This window comes from Cnephaeus nilssonii (genome assembly GCF_951640355.1).
Source record: "Cnephaeus nilssonii genome assembly, chromosome: 3".
NCBI lineage: Eukaryota > Metazoa > Chordata > Mammalia > Chiroptera > Vespertilionidae > Cnephaeus > Cnephaeus nilssonii.
This window is the reverse complement of record NC_137074.1, coordinates 97641549-97655836: the sequence shown is the minus strand read 5'-3', so window position 1 is coordinate 97655836 and position 14288 is coordinate 97641549. Positions and strand designations below refer to the sequence as shown.

Sequence of the window (14288 nt, the reverse complement as noted above, 5' to 3'; positions counted from 1 at the left end):
GGCCAGCAGCGGGGGGCAGTTGGGGGCAACCAGGCCATCGGGGGGGGGGCAGTTATGGGCAATCAGGCCGGCAGGGGAGAGCAATTACAGGCGATCAGGCCAGCAGGCAGAGGCAGTTAGGGGTGATCAGGCTGACAGGGGGGGAAGTTAGGGGTGATCAGGCAGGCAGGCAGGTGAGAGGTTAGGAGCCAGCAGTTCCGGATTGTGAGAGGGATGTCCGACTGCTGGTTTAGGCCTGGCAGTCGGACATCCCCTGAGGGGTCCTGGATTGAAGAGGGTGCAGGCTGGGCTTAGGGAACCCTCCCCCCATGCACAAATTTCATGTACCGGGCCTCTAGTAACATATAGAGTTTCTCTGTGAGGAACAGCCTCCCACCCTTCCTTCCTTACCAAGTCAATGTCTAGCTCTCTTTTTCTCTTTCTCAATACCTTCCCTGACAGTTGGAGATAGACTGAGTCAGGTTACTCTCATAATGGTGGACATCCTAAATTTCAACACTTATCATGTTCATCCTGTTATGACATGTTTGATTATTTTTATGTGAGTTTCCTCTGGTTGGCAGTGAGATCCAGAAGACATAGATCTAAGTACCATCAGAACTGGACACAAAATAAAATCAGTAAATTTCTGCATAAAATAATTGAGTAGTTATGAGTTAAAGTGCCAATCAATATCTGAATTTATTTCTACCACAATTTTATTATCATTATGTTTGCCAGTAATGTGTTGGTCAAAAGAAAGTTAGGGCCAAGTACAAAATGGCTATGTGTGTATAGCTGTTTACTCTAACAGTGATTTTATATGCTTGCCTATGAGATCCAAAAGTGCAAGATATTTTGAACCTCATTTGACTTTACTCTTTTCAAAGGCATTCTTTCTGCTCTCTAGATCACAATAGAATAATGTCATTTTGATATTCTCACTGTACTTTTCAGAGAAGAGCATATTATATGTGAGTATAAATTAAATAAAATGACTTTAACTGCTATCACAAAATGCATGAGGATTGTTTTGTGTGTGTCACATGTACCACCAAAATTCAGTACTTGTGACCCCTCCTTGAAATTGTTTTCAGTTACTATACATGTCAATGCAGAAGGCCACTGATAGTATTTTATAGTACACTAATAAAAGAGAAATATGCACATTGACTTTACCTCTGCAACGCCCACCAGCCAATCAGGAGTGAGTATGCAAATTAACCCAACAAAGATGGCGGGTTATTTTACACACACAGGCATGAAGCGAAGACTGAAGGCTCTGGCCGAGCGAAGACTGAAGACTGAATACTGAAGAGGTTTGGCTTCTCCGCTGCGGCTGGAGCAAAGGCCTGGGTCCTGGATGCCGGAGGAAAACCAGTGCTGGCAGCCGGGGGAAGGAAGGCCTATTGCATGAATCTTCATGCAACGGGCCTCTACTGTAATATATTTGACTAATCTGATGGCCTACTTTAGTTATCAGATTTTGAATAACAAGGAATACTTTTGGTTTAGCTATTATATAAACCCTCAAATTAGTCTCCCCAATAAATTTCATTAAAAGTGATTTTAAAATGTAGAGTAACAGCTTTATAGTTGCAAAACATCTCTACTTACACAAGGATTGAGTGCAGTTTATATATGTGAGACTTCTCATGGTGAAGAGCAGAATGAGAAATTCAAATAGATTGAAGAATCCAAGGGCTATGATTCACTGTAATCATTCTACTTTCTTTGACCACTTATTTGACTTTCCATATTTATGAAAGCAGTAAACCATTTAGTACTTTTCTTTTTTCATTTCAACCTCAGAAAAACAATTGCTGAAAGAAAGTGAAATATATAGATATTGTTTTTATTATGGAACAAAAAGTTTTTAATAATAGCTAAATATGAGGTTCTGGCTAAGAAAGAAACATATCACTCATTTAGAGGAGTTATTGCTATGAACTCAGTAAGAAAATGGTTAACTGGAAATTAGGAATTTTAGTAACTTAATCATTCATATTCCTTGAAAATAGTGACAAGTGAATAAAATGTGATTAAATTGGCTTTATAAAAATAATAATTTTAAATCCTATATTCTTAAATTATATTTTCCATTATAAATGCATTGCTTCCTGTGAAGTGAATTACATGTTAATAAGTTTCAAATAAAATATTTTAGGACATTATGCATTTCCAATATTATTAACAGAAATACTTTTGAAATCAAGTGAAGTGTTAAATAGTAAAAACTAAATAGAATTAAAGAAGTTGAAGGAACAAATAATCATTTATCAATTAGAAGCCACACTGTTCTGATTATAAACTGAGTGGATATTCATCTCTCACCCTGCATTTTAATGAAATGAATTTTTGTTAGCCATTTCTTTTCCGTGGGATATGCCTATTAACTAATTTTTGGTAGGACTTTCTAGACTTGTTGTTACACAATGTCTGTATTTTTCTATATTATTTTTGTCACTCTGGAATGATGACTACTCACTTATAGTCTTTGTGGCATAAATTTTAAGTTTGGGGTGGGGGAAACTCTCTACAGATGGATATATCAGAATCAGAATATTTTTCCAAACAACATATTTTCTTTGACATCCCTCCACCCAAATTATTACAATAGTGAGTCACTATCACTGGTGGGAATGTGTCATATCCTTCTGAATGATGAGATGGGGAAAAAAATTGAATATTTGCTTTAGATCAATAATTATTTTTTTTAAACTCCTCTTCCAAGGCATTTGTTTAAGGTTCACTCTTTGGGGCTTTGTTCAGGCCAAATGAAGGCACAATTCAATGCAGAATGGTAGACGGCATCCCAAACCAGTAAGTGCTTACAACTTGAACTGAGGAAGTAAAACACATACGGGGAGGGAGGGAGGGATAGAGAAACAAGACTATGCAAAGCAAGGGCAAGTACCTTTAAGTAGGAAGAACACAAGGAAGTACAAGATTAGAGTGTGTTCAGGTTAATCATTGTGGACAAGGTGGATCAAAGGATAATGGATATCAAGATGGGTTAATAGCAAGAGCAAGCAAATACATATGTGAGTGATTGGAAGTAGACTGGCCTGCTGAAACACTGGAGTTAGTTTGGGGATGAGTGCCAGGATGGTAAAATCTTGGGTCAGTTGATGGAAGCCAAAATGCTACACTGAGGAGAATAATTTGCAAGCATTTCAATGACAAGCAATAGAAAAAGGACTGTTAGCTTTTGAACCAAGACTTACTGGTAATAAGTATACTTAAGGAAGGCTGTACTTATAGGTATTACAGAGGGAGTAAGATCATAGGTTTTATGCGTTAGTAATGAAAGCAATTTCAGGAAAAACATAATGTTATAATTTTAACAATATTATACCACATTAAAAATCATACCATATAATTTTCATCCTTCTTTTCAGAACTAGACACAACAAATTCTTAGTCAGATCATGGTTTGAAATGAACAAAATTAATGTAGTAGCTCAGCGTTTAAGAGTTCCAACTATGGCATCAGATGGACCTGAAATCAAACCTGACTTCCAACCTATTGCTTTAATCTTTAAAAACACTCTGCACCCTTTATAGGACTCAGTTTACTAGTCTTCACAACAAAATGGTAGCAGTTAAGACATGGGGCTCTTTGAATATTAAGTAAAATGATGTTTGGGGATGTTTTAACACACTCGCTGGCACTTAATAAACAATCAATTAATCTTAATTATTGTTATTGTATTAAGCAATTTGTGACTCAGCAAATCTTTCACACAAAGCAAATGAAGGAAGAGTGTACTTTCTAATTTTCCTTATAGAGTGTATCAGAATTTCACAATAAAAAATATTAATAGCACAAGAAGTTATTTTCTACTTGAGTTTAAGATACGAAGTGCAAAATGTTTATTATTACAGAATAAGAAGCCATTCACTCAGGCACATTATAGCCAAAGAAAGAGAGCCGCTGAGTGTGTCTGCAACCATCCTGTCACACAGTAATGTATGCAACTGTGAATGACTGGCTCCGTGTTCATGCTTGCCATAGAGAGTCATATTTTCCCATCAAGAACAACTCTGAACATGATGTGATTAACCTTTAGGGCCCTCCATCCCCTCATCTCCAAGCCCACCTCATGCTTGGCCTATGCTTTTTACTCATGTTCAGCCAACTGATTTCCATATCGCCCACGCACTCTCACCAGTGGGCATTAGCATAACAGAGCTGTAGCGTGACTTTGATTGAAGCCAGCTTGGGCTGAATGCAGTATCAAAGCATAATTTAGCAGAAATCAAATCTAATTTACTGCACATTGTATTTAAATCTCAAAAACCATTTCAAGGAAATGATACCAGACCTCCGATCTTAATTGACCTTTTCATATTTGGGTCTACTTCTCTGGAAATCACGCAGCATACTTTTTAATACAGCTATTGTTCTTAAGTTGTGGTGATTGAACACTGAATTGTGCTACTCTGTGCTCTTTATCTCATTTCTTGTTATGGCTGCAGCAATAAGATCTGATCATTTAACAGATTAAGCAAGTAGGTTATTACATCATCATAACAAAAGATTCTTCTCATGTTTTGGGGTTTTAGAGAGGATATAAATATGTATTTTATAGTCTTTTGTCTTAGGTGTATGTAAGAGAATTGCCATTTCTGTAACTGGCATATTCTTCTGGAGCTGTAACTCAACCTCTGTAATTCACATTGGGTCTAAATGTGTGTTTTGAATTGTCATCATGAGGACCTAATCGTGTTTCCTTATATTCAATGAGAGCCATTACAGAAACTCCATTTAATGTACAGCACACTTTGTGCCCTTGAGCTGTGTTGACAAAATGCCTCCTATCTGCCTATTCCCTCCCACTGGTGCTATCGGCCAAGGACTGCCTTTCTAACCATTTTCATTGCCACCTGGCAGAAATACTGGAACTGTGAAGTGTTATCAGAAGAATTATTGATGCAGTTTTCATTTCAAAACCTCAAAACTAAATTCCTCCAGCTGATATCCCATCACAGAAGATTGCAGAGAGCCTATAGAAGTAAAAGTGATTGATGCGATCCGTTTTTATGGTCGACTTCAAAAGTCAATAGGAATGAATGGACATTTTCTGAGGTTGAATACTCTGTAAATCTTTTGATATGTTAAATTATTTAACATCTTAATTTTAAATGATTTGGAAAGCATTTCTTCTTGAAAAGCTGTTCGAATTTTGGTTGAGAATAGCAGGGATATGTGATCTTCTTGTCCCACTTGATTGGAAAGAAAGAAAGAAAGAAAGAAAGAAAGAAAGAAAGAAAGAAAGAAAGAAAGAAAGAAAGAAAGAAAGAAAGAAAGAAGGAAGGAAGGAAGGAAGGAAGGAAGAAGGAAGGAAGGAAGGAAGGAAGGAAGGAAGGAAGGAAGGAAGGAAGGAAGGAGGAAGGAAGGAAGGAAGGAAGGAAGGAAGGAAGGAAGGAAGGAAGGAAGGAAGGAAGGAAGGAAGGAAAAGAATTGGAGTTTTGCCAGTGCTGGGATGGCTGTATAACCAGAGGCTTTGCTGCTGGAGGAGTCGCTCAGTTCAGATGGTGCTTGAAGGGTGGAATGGGGAGCAAACACCCAGGGCTTTTCCAGCTAAAAGCCATGAAAGGGGAAAAGCCAGCAGCTCGCCAGCCTCAGATTGCAGTCTTAGATGTCCTGGGTAAGAGCTGAAATACACTTCACACACACCCCCCAGTGGCTACAGATCTAGAGACTCGTGCAAGGGAGATCCCTGGAGATAAACCAAGGGAGATGTGAGAACTGGCTGTAAGTCTAAATGACTTTCGGATCCACCAGGGCAGGGAGAACCCGGCACAGTCTAGAACAAGCTCTGCATAAATCCCCGGCTGACCACTCAGCTCTGCAGGCAGAGGGATGATCCTTAGGAAGCCAGGATAAAAGTTAAAATAAGAAAAATAATTAAGCAGATAACCTTAGGGACTACACATCTTAGGAGAAATCATTTCTCCATGTACCCACCATTCAAGTCATCAACCTATTTAGAAAATACAGTGCTAGTGGGAATGAAAAAGGGTTACAATCATTTTATAAACTATCTGGCAGTTTCTTCAAAATTTGAACACAGAATTAAATGCAGTCAGCAATTCCACTCTGGAATATCCATAAAAAAGACATCAAAATATATATCGACCCCAAAATTTATACACAAATGTTCATAGCAACATTATTCACAATAGTTAAAAGCTGGAAACAATACAAATGGGGAGTGAGTAAGTAAAATGTGGTATATCCACACAATGGAATACCATTTAGCAACAAAAAAGGAAAACCTCTATGGGATTGGGAGGTGAAATTGACTAAAAACAGACAAGAGGAAATTTTTGGAGGTGATGAAAGTGCCCCCAAATTGGATTGTAGCAATGGTTATCCAGTCATAAATTTACTAAAACACATCAACCTGTATATTTACAATAAATAAATTTTGTGGTATACAAATTATACTTCAATAAAACTTTTTTTAAAAATTCATTCAAATAATAGGTCAAGTTACAGATTGGGAGAAGATGATTAAAATTTATACAATCATAGAAAAATTACAATACATAATATATATCTAAGTAAATATATGTGCATGTGTATGTGTGTGTGAACTCTTATAAATCAACTATAAATAGAAAACAGAATTTTAAAAAAGAGGAAGTGGCAAAAATTATAGTCAATTCACAAAAAAAACCTGAACAGACAAAAATAAACATCTAAGAGATAACCTATATCATCATAATCAAGAAAATATAAATTAAAACCACAATAAAGTACCAAGTTATGCCAGAAAAAAATTTTTTTTGATCACATCAAATGTTGGCAAGAATATGGACCAACAAGAATTCTTAACCACTGCTGGGGAGATCATAAATAAGTACACTCCTTAGAGTGCAGTTTGACAATGTTGAAGATACACATTCCTCATCACCCAGTTATTCCATTTCTAGACACAATGTAAATTCTCACACATATTTCATAATATCTTAATGTTTCAATTTTAAAAATTGTACAGTGATTCCAGTTCCAGGAAGGTTAATGTGGCTTCAGTTCTGGTGACAAGAAACCATATGGTACATTAGAAATACAGTGTATTTATAATAACTTGAAAAAAAAAGTACAATATAAATAAATATAACATGAAAGGATAAAAACTCAAGAAACTATAATTTCCTGGTGTTTTTAGATTATGTCATTAGAGGTAAATATTACATTATGATATTGCAGAATTTCTTTGTCCCTTAAGAGTTCTGATGAAATGTTATTATGAACTAGAGGCCTGATGCACAAAATTCATGCAAGGAGCTCGGCCCTTGCAGCCCCTCGCAGCCTTGACCATCCCTCGTAGCCCAGCTACGTCAGGGCAGTGGTCTGGAAGGTCATCTGGACAGTTGTTCTGCTGTTCGGTCTAATTAACATATTAGCTCTTTATTATATAGGATGATGGTAATTTTCAATAGAATATTTTGCCCATCTGGATAAGGTTTTCTAACCTATAATCCTTTAAATAGCATTTTTTCTGAAACATGCGTTGCTATATCTTTCTTGCATAAACATCTTTGAACAAATCTCCATACTTTTCAGGACAAAATTGAAGGTCTTTTAACAGAAATTGTCTGTTCCTACTTACATCACTTCTGCACCCCTGATTTTATTCTTACTCTCCCCTAATGCATCCGGTTCCACTGGCCTTATGTTTATTTCTCTTTATCCCAAACAATCTTACTTCTGTTCTTCTATAGTCAAATCAGTGAATTCAACAGGAGTGAAAAATTCAACAGGAGTGAATTTTCAAAAGTACATCAAAACACAACTCAAGTGTGGCCATCTCTCGACATCTTTCTTCTTCTTTCCTTATCACCTGTTCTAATTTTCTGCTCTTCTATGCTTTCCTCCCCAATGCCCTCTGCATTTTTCTATTATACAAATCATACTCTACTGTATTTGTTTTTGCTTATTTATTTACTTAGAAGTCTCTGCCATTGGCCAGAACATTATATGTTTTTTAATTGGCTTTTCATCCCCTGTATCAAGCAGACTTTCTCATAATTTGAATCAATTAATCCATTTTGAATGAATAAATGGGTGAATCCAATTCTTTAAAATAAGTAGATGCAGAGATGTGATCTTTCGCCAGTTAATATTTCGGGGGCTGTGTTTTAAGGACTGTGCTAAAATTGTAGGATCTGAATTCCAAGAGCATTTTGCAAAAGCACTCATCTACCATAAAATTTTTGAAAACTTCAAAAATCTAATTTAAGGAAGACTGTAGTTATATTTATACTGCAGATGGTAATCTTACTATGATAGATGCAGAGTAAGCATGACATACTTAAAACTATAAAATAGTCCTAGCTGGTTTGGCTCAGTGGATAGAGCGTCTGCCTGCAGACTGAAGGGTCCCAAGTTCTATTTTGGCCAAGGGCACATGCCGGGGTTGCAGGCTCCATCCCTAGTAGAGGGCGTGCAGGAGGCAGCCGATCAATAATTCCTTCTCATCATTGATGTTTTTATCTCTCTCTCCCTTCCTCTCTGAAATCAATAAAAATATGTTTTTTTATAAAAACTATAAAAAATGCCTGGCTGTGGTGGCTAAATGGTTGAGCGTTGACCTATGAACCAGGAGGTCACAGTTTGATTCTCGGTCAGAGCACATGCCCATGTTTGAGGTTCAATCCCCTATCCTTCATGAGGCAATCAATCAATGATTCTTTTTTATTATTGATGTTTCTATCTCTCCCTCCTGATCCCTTCCTCTCGGAAATCAATGAAAATATATTTTATAAAACTATAATATATGTTTGCATTGTTTTAATTTGCTATTTCATTTGATTATTTCAATGTGTATTACATTTTAATGTAATACACATTTAATTTAATGTAAAATTAAATAAAAAGAACTTTATAGCTCCTCTGGGCTCTAAGGTTTTAATGATGAGTCATATGAGACAATTTAAATTGTTTCTGGTTCAAAGCAATACAAATGAACTACTAAGCTGTGTATGTGATTGCTATTAAAAATTGTGAACTGATTTTGACTATACTGACTTTAATTTTTTATAATGAGATGGAAGACATATTACTCAATACTTTTTGCTGTCTGTATTGTCACTTAACTTGTTTCCCATAGGATTACTAAGAAGTAACTATACATTAACTTTTAACTTTTTTATCCTCGTCTGAGGATATGTGGTTTGTTTAAATGATTTTAGAGAGAAAGAAGAGAGAGAGAGAGGAGAGAGAAACATTGATGTGAGAGAGAAAGTCGATCAGTTTGCTTCCTGTAAGCCCCCCAACCCAGGACCAACCTATTGGTGTATGGGACAACACTCTCAACACCTGAGCCACCCCGCCAGGCTTAACTTTTTCTTTATAGATGTAATCTTTTTGGATATTATAGATGAGAGAGACCCATCTTAAGTCTTTTTTGGTATAAATATCTGGTGGCTTCACACCTCTACTGAAAAAATGGGTACTGTAGTGTTTAAGAGTTATCCCTAACATAGTTTTGTAACACTGATTTAAGCTAACATTCTTGTTAGAAAGCATAGAACAACAAAAAAATAAATGTATCTGCTAATTCAGTGAAATTGTGTAGAAATAACAAGAAGATTGTAAGAAGCAAGTAATTTTCTGAAAATACAAGACAACATAAACCACATATTCCAACAGACCCTAAGTCTGAGTTCTTCATTCTATTAAATAGCGTCTTCTGTTATCTATAGTTATAGAAAATTTCACTTAGTAGATGTATTTCTTTTGTCCTTGGGTGCGAGTACCCCATGTTGGGCTGCCAGTTGTGGGTGTCCCCCCCGACATCCCGCGTGGTTCAGGGTTCAGGTTCAGGGTTCGGGCTCTGGAGGAGGCCGCACGCAAATGAAAGAGACAAGACAAGAAATAATAATTTGGAAATTGGGGGCCAGGCGGAAGCCCAAGGAAGGACTCCGCTTTGCTCTGGCCTTGAGATCCCTTTTATTCGGGTTTGGGATCCACCCATAGCCCTTAGGCAGGCAATTCCAATAATAGCTCGATGATGGCCCATCAGCAAGGATTTACATAAGACTAAAAGGTGGAAGTTGCTTCAGCTCCCTTTGTCTCAACTAGACAGTGGGTGCTTGGCTCTGACCCTTGCCAGAGCCTTCAAGGTTGACCAGCCTTCCGGGTTCCTTGTCCACACCTCTCTGCTAGTGAAGGCAGTGGGCGGCTTCCAACACTTGGGATATGTTGAATGTGGTGAATGAGGAGGCAGTAAATCGAACACCAAAAAATGAGTCACCACAGCTCTCAGTGACTTTTCTGAAAAAAACGCTGCTGCTGTTTCCATGTTAGTGTTCTTCTAGGAATGAGTAACCGGCTGTGTGTTTGAGGCTGCCTTACATTTACTCTGTTCTTGGACCTGCACATATGTACTCCTGAAGGACTGAAAGATTCTGAGTAAAGGCCTTTACTGAGTGAATGTCGATTATTGTTAGACTTTTTTAGAGTTCAGATTTCAGGTTTGTTGCCATGTACACCAGGTTCTAAAAACTAGAATTGATTTTAAAGTGTTTTCTTGCTCTTCAGTTTTCAAACATGAACACAGTTAAAGTGAAAACAGATGATTAGAAAAAAAAACATGGCATGAGCATGCTGTTTTTCTTCAATAGGAGTAGTTTTGATGTGAAGATGTCCTCATGAAAACTTCCAGTTCTACTGTCTACTTTATAATTAGCCCCCAATTTAAATCTGAATTTTCTTGGTAATTTTACCCCCAACCCCTTATTTTCTTTTCTATTGAAGTTACTTGTGTGTAGGTCTTCTTATCTTCACCTACACCATTTACTAGTCTTCCTACTTTATTGACCAATGTATTTCCCTCAAAAGCTATCCTATATTTATTAGAGGGTTAAAGCTCCCAAAGTTATGCTTTGCATTTGTTACTCCTCAGTTTAGAAAGAGTCAAAAGCTGGTTTGGCTTCTCAGGACATTCTTAGACTGGGTCCAGATTTGTCTTTTGTAGCCCATGAGGTTTGCATATCTGGGCTCTCCGTTCCTGCTATACACTAGGTGCATTTTTGCTTGCACTTTGCTCAGTAATCTCTTAGCTTGGAACTGTTCATTTCTACACTTATCTAAATGCAACCCTTTCCTCAAAACCCCCGTCAGGTTTACTTCTCACATAAAGCTTTCCACAGCCACCAGAACAAAAGGGACCCCTCCCTCCTGAAGTCCTGTCCTGTTTATTGTGTTCAATAATGTAAGTTATAGAGAGCACCTCTGCCATAGAATTTACTGTAGTTTTAGATAATTGTTGTTTTAGGGTTGCAGTTGTTGTTGACATTACGTTTTATGTTTTGTTTTATATTTTCCATTAAACTATGAGTTTCTTGATGGCTGCGTGACCAATGCTTTTTCTCTGTGCATCTTTAGTGCTGAGAAGGGGAACATAGTAATTATCTGACTGATGCTTACTAGAAATGAATTAAGTAGAATCAACCACGTGTATACATTTATTTGTAATATTTTTATCTTTGTATGTAAACTGCATCTCATCAATTTTTCAATGTCTTCAACACTTCAATTCTTCAGTTCTGTAATATAAGCACTTTCAGAATAAATCTCATATTTAATCCCTCTGGTATCCCTGTGCCTAGTACCATGTCTTGCAAATATTACAAAAACAAGCAATGTTTGTCAATAGACTGGCTTCACAGAGAAGAGATGTCTGAGTAATGAAGTGATTCGTTTCTATCTCTATCTATTCAAACACAAAAACATTGGGAAATCATATTTTTCTTTAAAAATGTTAGAATATCTCCAGGTGGATCAATTGGTTGAAGTGTCATCCTGTACACCAAGAGGTGGTGAGATTGATTCCTGGTCAGGGCACAAACCCAGGTTTGGGGTATGATCTCCAGTCAAGGAACCTGCAGGAGACAACTGATCAATGTTATCTCTCTCGCTCTCTCTACCTTTCTCTTCCTTTCTCTCTCCCTCTCTCTCTCAAACAAATTTTGAAAAAAGTAAGACTATCATAAAAATCTATTTTTCCATGCAACCTTATGGCTCATGAATTTACAATGTACAACATTTCAAATGTGCTTACTAATACGTTTACTTCTTTCCTCACGTGTGATAGAGCTCTCTCTTCCTCTTCCCATTGTTTATGAGAAATGCTTAAAAGTAAGTCAAAAACTGTAGCCTCTGTCTGGCACTGAGCCATCCACTTAGTACCAGAATGTCCCTTTGGTTACATTTTTCTTTCTCAACAGTTTATATTTACACACTTTCTTTCCATTTAAATTATAGCTCCTCCACAGTTTGTGGTTAGGCCGAGAGATCAGATTGTTGCACAAGGTCGAACAGTGACATTTCCCTGTGAGACTAAAGGAAATCCGCAGCCAGCTGTGTTTTGGCAGAAAGAAGGCAGCCAGGTGAGTGTGAGCATCGACTGCTTCCGTGAACCCCCTGTCTTCCGGGATCCTCAGAGTTTGCCTTGCCTTTCTTCTTATCAATGTTGAATTCACGTTGTTTCTAAAAAAGGAACCGACTCGTTCTAAAATAAGTGGAAATTAGATGTTCCAGTGTTGATTTTCTAAACTTCTGTATCTTATATAGAATAAATGCAATTCTGTGTAACCAAACGATCTCTAAATTCTAACCAAAACCTGTCACTATTTAGACTTTCTGAACAGAAAAGTCATTTAGTTTTCTTGCACTGAACTTCCCTGGAATGATGAGACAACACACAGCACTTAGAATATCCTGTCAATATACATTTCCATTATTAAATGGCCAGGAAACAAATTTCAGTTACCTTTCCTAGGTAAATAGTATAAACTTTTTCTTTATCGTTAAGTTAAGCATGCTTCCATTTAAGTGTGGGAAAAAATATTTTGTTCCATCATCCTTTCTGGATTCCTTCACAGTAGGGTTGGACAGACAACAATACATTACCAACTGGAAGCAACTAACACTTTGGTCTTTGCTGTGCGCTGGCTTATCCTATCTGAGCAGCAGCCTTCTCAGATTCTCTAACATTCAAATGGATGCACAACTTTTCTCATTTAACACTTGGTCCCAACTGTGATGAACACTCAGCTGGTAGGCGCTGAGGTTAGGTTTGGAATTTCCAGCTTCAACCAGATCAGAAATTGGGTTCTTTGTCTAAGCCCATATCTGTTCATTCCCGAAGGACCGAGAGATATTTTTTCTAGATGTTCCAGGACCATCGCCAAGGAGGCATGTAGTTCTCAGGAAGATGCCCACCAGTGCTCCTCCTTGGCACCTTCTGCTGTTTGGCCAAGTTCTGGAAGAATTTTCTGAGGAATGATGGCAACCATGATTAAAAGTCTCAGGAAATCTAAAACTTTTGGTTTTAGATATGGGGAACGGCTACAGCCTTTATTAAAAGAACCAGTTGCTCAGAACTCAGGCATGATCATCTGGGTAGAGAGGCATCAGGCAGTTCCCTCAGTGGTCTTTTTAATTCTTGTGGGCTCCGACATATTCCTGTTCCACCCCAAACCAGCAGTTTTATCAACTTGACCTGGATGGACAAATTGTCTTTCCTCCCTTCCTGAATGCACCTGCACCTGATGCAGTCACTCCCCTATGATTTGTGGGATGTAAAATTAGTGATGGGAAGATAATATAAAGTGCTGACCACTCCCTCCACTCCCTTATCTAACATTGGAATTGTTCCAGGCCTTATTTCCTATATTTTTAAAAATAATTTTGTAACTATAAAATTGATATCTACACATAGAGTTCCTCAATTCTTCACTTAAAATTTGGTTTTGGATAAAAGCATCACACACTCTAGATCCAGTGTTAAACAACATGACCTTAGCTATAACACACACACACACACACACACACACACATACACATACACACACACACACACACACACACACACACACACACGGGAAAAGGAAAGAATTCTAAAGCCATTTCCCTCTTGTGAATGCACAATCTTTGCAGCACTATTTATCTCTACTGAAATTTTCTTAACCTAAAATAGGAGGATAATACATTTTACTTCACATAAGTCATGGAGATGTCATAATTTAGTTAGTGTATATAGTAAAGTGCCTTACATATTATGAAGGTCAACAAGATGTTATTTCTAACATCTGGTTAGAAATGGGAAAATGCAGAATGCACCTGCTTCCCACTGAGTCCTGGCTACAGTGGCAGGTGAAGGCTGCAGGGCCTGAGGGCTTCCTCTGCCTGGACACTGTGGCCCAAGACCAGGGAGAGGCTCAGCACCACTCTGGCCCCCTCTGCTCCCAGATCCACACCGAGCCTGAGAAGGCTGGGGCCTGGAGAG

The 14288-nt window shown here is 37.7% G+C and overlaps 1 protein-coding gene across 1 annotated transcript in view; it reads left to right on the top strand.

Moving 5' to 3' along the window:
• Positions 1–14288, top strand: part of ROBO2 (roundabout guidance receptor 2) — a gene marked incomplete at its 3' end in the record, with an annotated part of 701349 nt that overhangs the window by 555923 nt on the left and 131138 nt on the right. The window contains exon 8 of the mRNA XM_079766360.1: positions 12263–12387. Coding sequence (XP_079622486.1) covers positions 12263–12387 — 125 coding nt within the window. The remainder of the gene's footprint in view (positions 1–12262; positions 12388–14288) is intronic.